The 13,856-nt window shown below is 36.9% G+C and overlaps 1 protein-coding gene across 2 annotated transcripts in view; it reads right to left on the reverse strand.

Moving 5' to 3' along the window:
- The window catches only part of SELENBP1 (selenium binding protein 1), a 376,594-nt gene that overhangs the window by 180,963 nt on the left and 181,775 nt on the right, over positions 1-13,856 (reverse strand). For both annotated transcript variants that reach the window (XM_044080630.1, XM_044080631.1), the window contains exon 6: positions 11,020-11,140. In XM_044080630.1, the coding sequence (XP_043936565.1) occupies positions 11,020-11,140 (121 nt within the window). The remainder of the gene's footprint in view (positions 1-11,019; positions 11,141-13,856) is intronic.

Here is a 13,856-nt window from a genome sequence, read left to right on the forward strand (position 1 = left end):
CCATAACCTCAACGTCTATTACTTTAACTTCTCCATTACTAATCTCCTTTTGTACGTTTCCTCTGTCTTCTTATTTTTTGTATTTGTAAAGTTTTCCACATCCAGATTCCTTTGCCTGTATTTCTCTTCAAATATCTTTGGTGCTGCTTAGGTTCATAGGTTGGTACTAGGCTATCAGCCCTAGGGTCTATACAAGCCTAGCCATAACAATTCCCTGGCTATTTCTTTCCACATTATTTACTTTCCTGGACCCCTGTCTAGCAGGGTGACTGACATGATCCCTGGGGTGAATTTCCTTTCTCCCATCCAATCGTCAAGGTTCCTTTTGAAGAGGGCCAAAGAGACGCTCTGCTTGACATGTATGGGCAATCTATTCCAGAGTATGGGGAGTCTCTGGGTCAGGAACCTATCCCTCCAGCATGTTTTGTTTATTGTGATGACAAGGTTTAGATCCTGGGCGTGTAGCTCTGAGGGATTGATTTCTTAAGTGTAGCATGGCCAACAGCTCTGGGTTTGACATGGCCTTGTATGTTAAGCAGAGATCGCCTCTGAGTAGACGATATGCAACAGAGTATAGCTGGAGTTTTTAAAGGCGGTCAGCGTGGGGCATCTGCTTTAGGCCTGTGATTCTTTTAGTCAGGTATTTCTGAGGGCTTTCCAGTTGATGCACATGTCTTGAGAGGTACATACCAAAAGGCGCTTTCTATTCTATAATGCGTCTAATGAGGATGAGTACAGTGGGACAATGACCTCCTTTTTCTGGATGAAAAGCCCTTCGTGATGAGGTGTGCCACATAGAAGGATTTCCTGACTGTTGTGGCGATGTGGTTATCGAAGGTGAGACCACTGTCCACCTGTGTCCCTAAGTCTCTTATCACACTTTCTGTGTTTAGTGTACTGCCACCTATATGGTAATTCATGGATACATGTTTTTCCCAAAGGGATAACAATACATTTCTTGGCATTGAGCTTGAGCCCATGGCTCTGGCACCAAGCATCTGTTTCTGTAAGGCCCTTTTGTAGAGTATCCACATCATTTGGGGATTCAATAATGGCTCCCAGTTTGCAGTCATCTGCAAACTTTGTTAGCCAGAGTCCCTTAGTGTTGACCTGTACTTCAGAGAAGTAGATGCCAAACATGAGCGGCCCCAGGACTGAACCCTGAGGTACTCACTTGTCACTTGTCTGGAGCTGGATTTGGAGTCGGCTACTTTTACAGTGTGGGTTCTATCAGTAAGCCATTTAGCAACCCATTGGGTGACATAGGGATTAATGCCCAACTTAGTAAGTTTATCTATGATTCCAGAGTGGGGGATGGTATCAAAGGCCTTGGCAAGGTCTAGATAGGCTGTGTGGACCACCTTACCCTTGTCCATGGCTCTGGAGACTGATGCTTTTTTGTATTGGTTAGTTTTGCTTTCTCCTTTGCATAAATATTGCACCATATTAAATCTCTTTTTCTTTCCCATGTCCATAACACCATTATGGTAAAATAAATGATGAGAAAGAATAAGAAATTGCTTATTAAGAGAGAACATGTGGACATGCTTAGGATAAAAAGAGTATGGAAGTCTAGGAGGAAGAAAACACACTGAAGACAAAGTATCATGTATCACAAAAGGTTTCTCATCCAGAAAAAAGAGGTCATTGTTCCCCTCTACTCATCATTATATAGAGTACAACGCCCCTTTTGGTATATACCTCACAAGATATCTACAATAACTGGAAAGGCCACAGCAATACCTCACAAAGAGGATTACCGACCTCAAACAGATGCCCTACGCAGACCGTCTCAAAAAACTCCAGCTTTACTCCGTCACATATCGCCTACTCAGAGGTCATCTCTGCCTAACATACAAAGCCATGTCAAACCCAGAGCTGTTGGACATGCTCCACTTAAAGAAATCCCAATCCCTCAGAGGTACACACTCTAGGGACCTAAACCTTGTCACCACAATAAACAGAACATGCCGGAGGGATAGATTCCTGTCCCAGACACTTCCCATACTCTGGAATAAACTACCTATCTATATCAAACAAAGCTCCTCATTAGCACTCTTCAAGAAAAATCTTGAGGATTGGATGGGAAATAGGAAATTCACCCCGGGGATCAGCTCTGTGGCTCTGCTCGACAGTGGCACAGGAAAATAATTTTCTTGGGTGGCAAAAGCCAGGGTACCTTTTTGGCTGGGCTTGTATAGGCCTCATGGCTGATAGGTTCATAGGCTATCTATCAATATAGGAGAGTTACCATAAAGTAGGTAACTTGCTGGAAAAAAAATATTTCCCCACTAAAAGCAGGGGTATCTGCTCGTCCCAGAGTGAGCTAGATGTAGCTGAGGAGTGGTATGCTTCAAGGTCCAGTTCTGAGACCCACATTTCAGTTTATTTGTTTCAGTCATAATGACTTGAATAAAAGTGAGATGTATTTGATGATGGCACTAAATTAAGGCAACACTGTACAATATTGGAATAAATCTGAAGCATGAACTAAAGAGGCTAGCATCCTAAGCAACCTGGATTGAGAAACAGAAGTTAAAGCATAACATTGAGAAATGTAAAGTACTAAATATTGGTTGCAAAAGTTTAAATATTGCTTAGAATATTGTAAGTATTAAATATACAGTGGATATAAAAAGTTTACACACCCCTGTTAAAATTCCAGGTTTTTGTGACATAAAAAAATGAAACCACAATAAATCATTTAAAAACTTTTCCCACATTTAATGTGACCCATAACCTGTACAATTCAATTGAAAAACAAACAAATCTGTCAGGGGAAAAATATAAAAAATAAAAAATGTACAATATGCTGGTTGCATAAGTGCACACACCCTTAAACTAATACTTTGATGAAGCCCCTTTTGATTTAATTACAGCATTCAGTCTTCTTGGGTACACACCTGCCATCAATTAAAGAGACTCTGATTAACCCCAAATAAAGTTCAGCTGTCCTATTAGGATTTTCCTGACATTTACTCAGTTGCCTGCTACAGCAAAAGCCATGGTTCACAGAGAGTTTACAAAGCATCAAAGGGATCTCATTGTTGAAAGGTATCACTCAGGAGAAGGGTACAAAAAAATTTCTGCAGTATTGAGTATACCATAGAACACAGTGAAGACAGTCATCAAAAAGTGGAGAAAATATGGGACAACAGTACTGTTGCAAAGAACTGGATGTCCCCCCAAAATTGATGAAAAGACAAGATGAAAACTGGCCAGAGAGGCTGCCAAGAGACCTACAGCAAGACTACAGGAGCTACAGAAATTCCTGGCATGTACTGGTTGTGTACTACATGTGACAACAATCTCCTGTCTTCTCTATATGTCTGGCCTATGGGGTAGGGTTGCAAGATGGAAGATTTTTCTTACACAGAAAACCATCCAGGCCCAGCTAAAATTTGCAAAACAATACATCAAGTCACCCAAAAGCATGTGGGAAAATGTGTTATGGTCTGATGAGACCAAGGTTGAACTTTTTGGCCACAATTCCAAAAGGTATGTTTGGTGCAAAAACAGCACTTTGCATCACCAAAAGGACACCATCCCCATGGTGAAGCATGGTGGTGGCAGTATCATGCTTTGGGATTGCTTTTCTTCTGCTGGAACTGGAGTTTAGTCAAGGTGGAGGGAATTATGAACAGCTCCAAATACCAGTCACTTTTGGCCCAAAACCTTCAGGCGTCTGCTAGAAAACTGAAGATGTAGAGGAATTTCACCTTTCAACATGACAATGACCCCAAACATACATCCAAATCAACAAAAGAATGGCTTCACCAGAAGAAAATTAAAATTTTGGAATGGCCCAGCCAAAGCCCTATCCCGACTCCAATAGAAAATGTGTGGGTTGACCTGAAGAGGGTTGTGCACAAGAGATGCCCTCACAATCTAATAGATTTGGAACATTTTTGCAAGGAAGAGTGGGCAAATATTGTCAAGTCAAGATGTGCCATGCTGATAGACTTCTACCCAAGAAGACTGAATGCTGTAATTAAATCAAAAGGTGCTTCAACATAGTATTAGTTTAAGGGTGTGCACACACAACAAAGTATTAGTTTAAGGGTGTGCACACTTATGCAGCCAGCATATTGTATATTTTTTATATTTTTTCCCCTAACAGATTTGTTTCATTTTAAATTGAATTGTACAGGTCATAGGTCACATTAAAGGAGGGAAAAGTTTTGAAATGATTTATTGTGGTCTCATTTTTTTGAATCACAAAAACGTACCCACTGTAAGTTTGCAGTACAAAAAAAAAAGTTGGTTTTGGATATTTTGTAAAGTCAGTGCTGCATGCAAGAAAAATGCTGCAACAGCTTTCAAACACAACAGAAAAATTACTTGTTTTGTATAGAGAAAATCCCACATAGCTCCTTTCAGGGGCTTCACCCCTTTCCCCCTGGACTTCAAAATGGTTGCTGTAGCTCAGGTTAAAGGCCATTTCCTGATGTCAGTGACCTCATCTGATTTTGGGATTTGGTTAGTTGTGTGTTATTATACAGCTGGTCATCATTAAACCACCCAATAGCTTGCAGTATCTAAGGGCAATAACAACTACTAAAATGAATCATCATCAGTAAAATGGCAAAGCCATAGTGATGGGTATTACAATTTTAGGGAGTACTGAAATTTTGTACTTACTCCAAAGACAGAGCAATAATAATTTTGCTATAAACTTGATTTGTTAGAACACATCTAGACTATTATGGGGCAGTTCTTTAAGCTTTACAGAAAGATGGAAACTAAGTTGAGGGGATTCAAAAGACAGTTACAAGACTGAAGAATAAAAAAGTAATATGAAGAGTGTGTGTACTGTTTAGGGATATATTGAAAGCAAGGGAAAAGGGGGATAGCTTTTGTATGTAAAGGTCTGCAAGGCAGCTAGATGGGATTGATCTAAAAAGAAAGAAAAAGAAGGTAAGAGATCACATGGACCTAAGGAGACATGCTTTTGCTGAAAGAGTTAGGACAAATGGTAGGTAAAGATTGGAGGTAATCAATCAATACACTTCAGGTAACTTTGGGAAAAATGTTAGAGACAAAGGGGCAAGAGCAGTTACATTGTACTGTTTTTGTGCTGTTCAAACAAACTTCCTATCTGTTTCTTTTGGCAAGTTGTTTCCTACATGTATGAATATATATCTCTGTCTCACTACATTCTGGGCCAGACTCATTAAGTGCAAACTTAAGTGTGCACCATTAAGTGACTAAACACAAGCATAACTCCCAGCCTCTTCCTTTTAATTTTAGTTTTCCTACTGATTTTCTTGCAACCTTAAATATTTAGGGGGGGTCATGAAGGCTATCACAATATGTAGACTATGTCTACACTTATTCTAATCTTTCAGAGTGAATAGACTGCAAGACAAATGTGGTAGGAATGTTACTGAATACAGATCGTGCACACATAGTGAAGGCATTCATGAATCTATACCTTTTATCTGCTAAATCATACCATCTACATTAGCAGATCCTGACAATATTTCAGGTACTTTTCTGAAAAAAAGTAGCTGCTGTTATACTAGTTGCATTCCATTGCCTGATTCAGCTGTCCTTATGGAAATGTATATGCAACAAATGGAGAAGTAACTAGTTTTTCCACTCAGGGAGAGGTGCTACTGAAGAATCAAGTTAATTATAGCATAACAGTCCCGTCAGACTCAATTGAATCAATGGTGCTTTTGAAACATATTTCCTCACACATTTTTGACTGACATTACAGGATGATGTACCCAAGCACAGTTTTTAACACCACACATTTTATCAACCAAACGTCATTCTGTTGTAATGGCAATAAAGCAACAGATGTGGGTTTTTTTTAATGACCTTACATTCCTAGATCTTATGAGAGTCTGACTCTGCTCCCCATATTTACAGTTACAAATTCTTGGAGACTTAAGAATTTAAATTTGTAGCTGAATGAATGCATATTGGTAAAGCAGCTAGAGTTGCTGCCTCACAGCTCTCAGTTCTGCAGTTCAGGTTCTGTCTGGAGTACCATCTATGTAGAGTCTGTACGTATTCACTTTGTCTTCAATGACTTTTGCTACACACTCTGTTTTCCTCGAACATCCCCATGGAATACATTTATGTGAACTAATGACCCTCAAAACTTCACGTGTTTGTGGCACAGGACTATGTGCTGCTTCCTTCAGTAAGCTGGTGTCTCACCCAGGACTGCCTCTGTGCCTTATGTCTACTGATTCCCAGGACAAGCGCTCAAGCCCCTGCAGTCCTGAATAAGATGAAGTGGCCATCAGAAGATGAATGAAAGCTTGCAGATAACACCAAAATCAGGTCTACTACATATAACATCCATGAACAGAAACACTGGCAGCATTTAATCAACTAGTGTATCCCAGAAAGTTTAAACAAGGCCTTAACTTTGGCAAAACAAATCTTGTATGCATCAGTTTTTGTAGAGAAAATAAAATCCTGCTCCTTTAGACAAGAACATAATTATTTGACTCTGTTAAGGACCCAGGTACAGCTGCCAAAATGAGCTGACCTTTAAGTATCACAATCAGCTATAGCCACAAACATGTTATGGCATAGGAAAGATTCTTTAGACTTATCATTTTACATCTCTGTTCTGTACTTATCACAACCCAGAAAAGACTAATAACTGGAGATCATTCTTACAAGCTACAAAAGACATTTTACTAAAAGAATCTCAGCTATCAAAAAAAATGAGTTTCTTAGAAACAGTATCTGTCAGTGCATAGTTTTAGATACACATTACTTACTGGGTGATCTTCAGTTTTTAGAAGATGATTTAACGAGTTTGGAGAAGAGTTGAAGGATAATGTAGAAACATGAAACTGTAATCTAATTTCAAATTTATCAATCAAATTTACAACGTAGAGCAATATATTTGCCCTAAAAAACTACCTGTCTATAGAATCTGTTGCCTTTAAAAGTAAATTTTACAACATGAAAATATAGTAGGTGCTTTTGTGTTTTTTATAAGGACAAACAAATTCCGCACTAAGTATAACAAAAAAATAATAAGCCAACAGTGTGGAGTCCAAAACAAGGCCAGGTCATAGAAACTCTTTTATTACAAAAAATGAGATTAGTGCTTTCATGAGTCACATACTCACTTCATCAGACCATATAAAAAAACATAAAATCGTGCAGATTTTAAAAAAAAAAAAACAGAACACCCAATCAAAACACACCACTCATTTAAAAAACTGAAAATAAACTTACTGATAACACAAAATGCACAGACAGTAAAAGTTCTAAATCACATATGTATACATTATACAAATATATATAAGAATACATATATCTAATATAAATCAATGAAATGATCACACTATAGAGTAATATATCCAAAATATTTCAACACATAAAAATATGTAAAGCTAGTGCATAAAATGTTACACCTCAATAAGTAAAATAACTAAATAAAACAGTAAATCTGCATTGTCATGTATAGATAAATATAAAAGCATGATTCATACTCATTTGAACAGAGACCTAGCTTTTAAGATGGGTTTCAAAGGTACTTGTCCATTTAAACCCATCTCACCATCTGCCCTTAACCGAATAATCCACTTGACTTCATTTACTTCTGTATGGCTCCGAAAATCTCCCTTCCACTCACTAATTTCTATCTGTTCAGTTACCATAAAATCAAATAAATGTTCAGTGGTATTACAACTAACATGTCTGGCTAGGGCATTACTTTTATTCTGATTGCCAATATTATACAAATGATCCCTTATACGATCTGCGAGTCTTCTTTTGTTTTTTCTGACATAAACAACATGACATGCTGAGCACTGAGCTAAATATACTATATTAATACTATTACAATTAGCTTTCACATGAAATTTAGACTGTTTTTGTGTGACTGGGTGGATAAAAATACCACTGCTATTTATATATTGACAATAGTTCCAAGCTAAACAAGGCTTGGTACACCTAATTAATTCATGTTGCCCATAATTCTCATTCTTATTTTCTCTATATCCACATAACAATCTCTTTATAGATTTTTTATTTTTATATCCGAAATTCGAATGACTTCCCACTACACTTTTAATTTTCGCATCAGTAGTTAATATGCTCCAATGTTTTTTTGATAATTTCTCTAATATATTTGTTGTCATTACTAAAAAAATAAGGAGAAACTCACATTATTCACTGGAGTCCATAACTTTTTTTACATATGATAATTCATTCCCCTTAGAAAAGTTGGGATACATATGCGTGGTTCACTCATGGTATATACCATCAAAAATAGGAGAGATATAGGTATTTTTATACTCCCCTCCTTGTAAAATTATTTAAATATCATAGCTCATTCTCAAACCCTGCATCAGAAGCATTCAGTCCGGAAGCTCTAACAGCCTGCTCCTTTACTACATTGAGAAATACATGAGGGGGGTGCATGCTATTCCTGTGCAGTAACTTGTTACGATAACACAATTTCCTATATACTCCAGTTGTTATGTTTCCAATTTCATCCCTCATAAGTTTAACATCTAAAAAAAAATCAATATTAAATTGATCTTTATGTCAAATTTAAAAAAAAAACTGTCAATATCTTGCAAATGTTCACTAAGCATAGAAAACTTATCATCACCTCCTGTACAACCTAAAAACACATCATCCACAAAACAGCGATAGAAAGGGATGTATTTACTAAAATTTATATTATTCAAAATGTACGTCTCTTCTCAAACAGCCATAAAAATGTTGGCATAGCTATTGACACATGCTCTGCCCATAGCCACACTATCAAGCTAAAGATAATATCTGGTGTTAAAAACAAAGACATTGTTAGTTAATACTAAAGACATAGGTTCATAGGTTCATAGGTTTATACTAGGCTATCTGCCCTAAGGCATTTATAAGCCTAGCCCAAAGTTTTGTGGCTTACGCCACCCCTTATATGAAAAAATACTGTGCCCATTAGTTTGTTGTGCCTCTGTCCAGCAGTGACACACAGATGATTCCCGGGGTAAACCTACGATCTCCCATCCACAGGTCAAGATTTCTCTTGAACAGAGCCAGCGAGGTGCTCTGCCTCACATGGACCGGGATTTTATTCCACAGCATAGGGAGTCTCTGAGTGATAAATCTATCCCTCTAGCACGTCCTATTTATATCCGTGCTAAGGTTTAAGTCGCTTGCTCTAGTGGTTTTGGTGGATTTGGATTTTTTGAGGTGGAGCATGTCCATTAATTCCGGGTTGGATATGGCCTTGTATGTCAGGCACATGTCACCTTTGAGCAGATGGTATGCGACTGAATAGAGCTGGAGTTTCTTCAATCTGGCAGCATATGACAGATTTTGGAGTCCCTTTATCCTTTTGGTGAGGAACTTTTGGGGTCTCTGTCTATTTCAAATGTCTGATATTCACTACTAGCTCTTAGATATTCCTTTAAGGCACAAACTCCATGCTCGTTCAGTATTTTTGTGTACAGGGAACAAACATCCATAGTTTTAAAATCAAATCGTACTCTAGCATCCCATTCTGAAAAAAATTGTAAAGGTCCTGTAGAAAATCTTTGGTATCTTGCAATATGTTTTTATTACAGTTTACTATAGGATGCAATCATTTTTCTATACAAATAGAGTGGTTCTGTTAACCACCCCTCACCAGATACTATAGGCCATAAGGGGGGTTGGTAAGGGTGTTGTGAATCTTTGGAATCCTTTGTATACAAGGTATTTTGGGATACTCAAGACAATATCTATATATATCATCTGTAACATGCCTATGGTTTTAGATCTCTAAGAGAATACTGTCTATATGTTTTGTGTTATCAGTAAGTTTATTTTCAGTTTTTTAAATGAGGGGTGTGACACTGAAGAAAGGTTTTGATTGAATGGTCTGTTTTTAAAAAACTGTGCTATTTTATGTTTTTTTATATGGTCTGATAAAGCGAGTATGTGACCCTTGAAAGCACTAACCTCATTTTTTAGTAATAAAGAAGTTTCTACAAACTGGCCGTGTTTTGGACTCCACACTGTTGGCTTTTTATTAAATTTTACAACATCCTTTTATGTATTTAAACACAAATCTCTCAATTACTTCTAGTGTCTTAACTATTTTAAACTGATATTTTAATTGGGAAACACCAACAGAGACATCATTAATATTAATGGCAGAATTAACAGTATGCAAGCTTCTTTACCTTCCAGTACAATCTTTTTCATGATTTCTGCATGTCATCTGCATCTATATGAATTATGTAACCTTTTTCATATATGACAGTTCATCTTTAACAAGAAATATTGCAAGATATTTACCTATATCCCATTCCATATCAGTTCAACATATTGTAGCATTAAGAACTCTAGGAACAGAGTTAACAAGATATGTATTTGCATAATTAGATGTGTATTTATCCTTTTTCCTAACTTGTTTGTGTAAAGGCTTGTCTGATGTAAGTTATGCTTTGTTTCTCTGTTTCTCCATTGACAGACTTTCCCCTTTTTTCACACATACATAATACTTGCCAAGTATCAGAATTAAGAACATTGTGCTTCTTAAACACAGTCAGGTAACGCAGCCTATTCCGCATTCTCTCCTTGAAAGACAATATAAATGTATATTTTGTGCCGAGAAGAGCTTTTACTTTATCTCCTTTTTGAGATTCTAGAAGATTCTTAACAGAATCCATTTCTACGGCATTAGTGCAGGCTTTCATTTCAGTTTGGCAGGTTACTGCTGCCATGGGTTATGGGGTTAGACAGACATTTTTCTTGCCTACTTCTAAATCGACCTACTGGTTACCTTTAAAATGGCAGCCAAATCCAGTCTAAATTGCTTCTAGTGGCTAAGAAGTATTTAGCAGGAGTCCAGAAGTAAGTCCATTTCCATCCCAGTAACTGCAATGTCCTAGTCATATGGGCAGCCCTAATTCATTAGTCTGAGTTCAGCTGGAGATGCTAGCTAAATGGATAAGTAGGTACCTTTCATGATTACAACCTTAGATCAGGGTCGCTACAAGCAGAACTAGTAAAAGTATGGATGAAAAGTATCAGATAAGGATTTACCTTTGGCATTTCCACGTGGGTCTCCAATGGTACTAATCATCACCTCTCCATTTGCCAGGCAGTGAGTGGTATGAGGATTGGCAGAGTCACACTTCTCGTGAAGTTCAGAGGGTTCAATCACCTGGAGAAATCAAAGTTACATGCATCACCACAAGAAGCTTTTATGGCTCTTTACAGATATAAATAATGTGATTTTTTTCACTGCATAAATGCAGCATTATATTATCATATTGTCAATTAAATTATTATCAGAAATGTATTACAAACAGAGAAAAAGAAGAAGAACACCCAAGATCTATAGTCTTCATCCAGGTGTTACACATAAATCCACAGACTTGCCCCTACCATATACTAATTACACCCTTTCCTTGTCCTCTCCCAAGCAACTTTGAGCCACTCTGATGAATAACACTCCAGCAATATCTTAGGCAATACATCAGAGGTCCCCACCACCTTTTGTCACACCACCTTCTTCTCTACACCCCACCACACACATGCCACTGGTACGTACTAAACAGATGTTATACCACAGGTTTCATATTTTCTTCTACGTCTCCACTCTTGAAAGGGATATCAGCATAATTTTAAGAACTTCTAGTTCACAATCACAATACCACTTTTAGCAAATACATTTCTGAAAAAATTCCAAAATCAAAACTCTTCTGTATGGACAATCAATGCACCTTTTTTCCCCTTAGGGAGTTAAGTTTCCTGCATCTACCCAAGTGGTTGTGTGTGAGACTTTGCATGTTTTGGGGGAAATTTTCCCCAACACTATTCTAACTTCAAGGTCACACAAACTTGGGGAAAGCAGGACTGTTCTGTTTAGTAGATAAATTGAGTAATTGTATTTTACTATTGCTGTATGACCAATGCAACAAATTTCTATTGAATTAATTGTATGCTTGTAATATGAACTTTCAAAAATGTGATTTACTGAACACATATTTAATAAAAATAGACAACGACAAGAAACTGAAGGCACTTTAAACAGGGTTCAAGCCAGTGGCACAGTTTGTCAGCTAAAAGTAATGTAATAATCTACACAGATGGCTTACATGCTCCTTGCCTCCGCTATTCCTGAAAATTCTGTCCAGATTAGAACAGCTGACTTAAATTAAACTTTTTTTTATTCCTAGCATGAATGTTTGCAGTAAAGCTTGCCCATGAATAGAAACCATGAAGTATTTTATCTCTTACTTTTGTTGATGAGGACAGGAATAGAGCAGCACTTAGAAATAAATTTAGCAATTATTACCAGCCCAGAAAGACTATACCATTTATTAAACATTTGTTGTTTACAAGAGCATAAGGTCTTATAAAGTCAGTAGATGCTTGTGATATTGAGCAGGGGAACAAAACCAAAGGCTGAATTTTGTGAGTTGCATGATTCTTGAGTAAGGAATATAACTTGTAGTATAAAAATGATGAAACCAATGGTCAAGCATTTAAAACAGACCTAACCTTACCAGAAATTGTAAATGTATGAAAAATTAAATGAAATAACTAGTACACAGTTACAAGCATTAACTAATGACATAATGATGAGTAAACTAAAATGTGAGTAAAATAATAAGAGAAAAGGGAACAATAAAGGCAGTGTATGTTGCAAAGGTAATGAAAAAGGAAAAAAAAAACATGTAAGGATTCATGATGGGGGGGTGACTGTAGCATTTTAATTTAAGCTTGAAGGAGGTGTGTCAATAAACATGACAGGAAAACAACATGATTTTTTAAATCAGTTCTGTAGACATTGTGGTAGCAAGGAACATTTCTCAAATACATACAAAAGTAAAACTAAGAGTGTTCAAAAGAACCCAAATGTCACTAAACAAAAGTACTCTTTTAGGGACTGTGGAAGTGAAAAGACTTGATGCTGTTAAGTCTGAAAATGCATTAGGGACAATTACTTGAAAGTTATTAGAGAAGATACAATTTCTTTGGAAATGTTAGCGAGTGAGAAAAAAATGAAAATGACGTTTAAAAATAGGAGAGAAATAAAAGAGCAAGAAATATGGTTATGAAGTAATAGGAATTATTTAGAGGGGCTGACAAAGTTACAGTATTTCAGAATAAGGGAAAATTCACAGAACAAGAAGACACACAACTGCAGAGTGCTAAAGAGAAAATAAGGTTATCTGGATAATATGCATGAGTTTAGAAAGATTGCTGTTAATCAACTATTTTTGATAGCACCAGAGCACAAAAACGTTTAGCACAACAACTTAGGCAGCAGAAACTACAAAGGGTCACTGCCAAACTTAGGAAGCCTAGAACAGGAAAAATAACCAGAGATTCTGTACAGGTACTACAGATATTTCTGAAAAGTTTATGAAAATCTTCATAAAGCAGAGGAATATGAAAACAGCACACAATGGAAATGTTTATGGAAGACTTACTTATACCAAGGTTAGAGGCAGATGAGGCTCAACAACTAATAGTCAAGACAGGAGAAGACAAGATAAAAATTGTGATGTATAATCAAACTGCAGGAAAGTCTCAGGAAATAGAGGGTATTTTTGTGAAAGTTTGCATATTAGGAGGGCAGGATGTGACAAAGATGTGGAAGATTTTAACAGTATTTTAAAAGTAGGGGACACAACAACATTGTGTCAGAAAGCTGTCATGGCTGTATTACCCAAGGCTGACAAGGACACATCATATCCAGCTTCATCTATACCTATTTTAATTATAAACCATGATTATAAAGTGTTTATGTCTATACTAGTTAAAAGAATAGCAAAGGTGTTGACAAAATTGATAGATCTGGATCAATGGGGTTTTGTTGAGGCTAGACAAACATTTGACAATATTAATAACACAACAATGATCTGGAA

The sequence above is a fragment of the Protopterus annectens genome, chromosome 8.part0, assembly GCF_019279795.1.
Source record: "Protopterus annectens isolate FY-2018-M chromosome 8.part0, PAN1.0, whole genome shotgun sequence".
In the NCBI taxonomy this organism is placed as follows: domain Eukaryota; kingdom Metazoa; phylum Chordata; order Ceratodontiformes; family Protopteridae; genus Protopterus; species Protopterus annectens.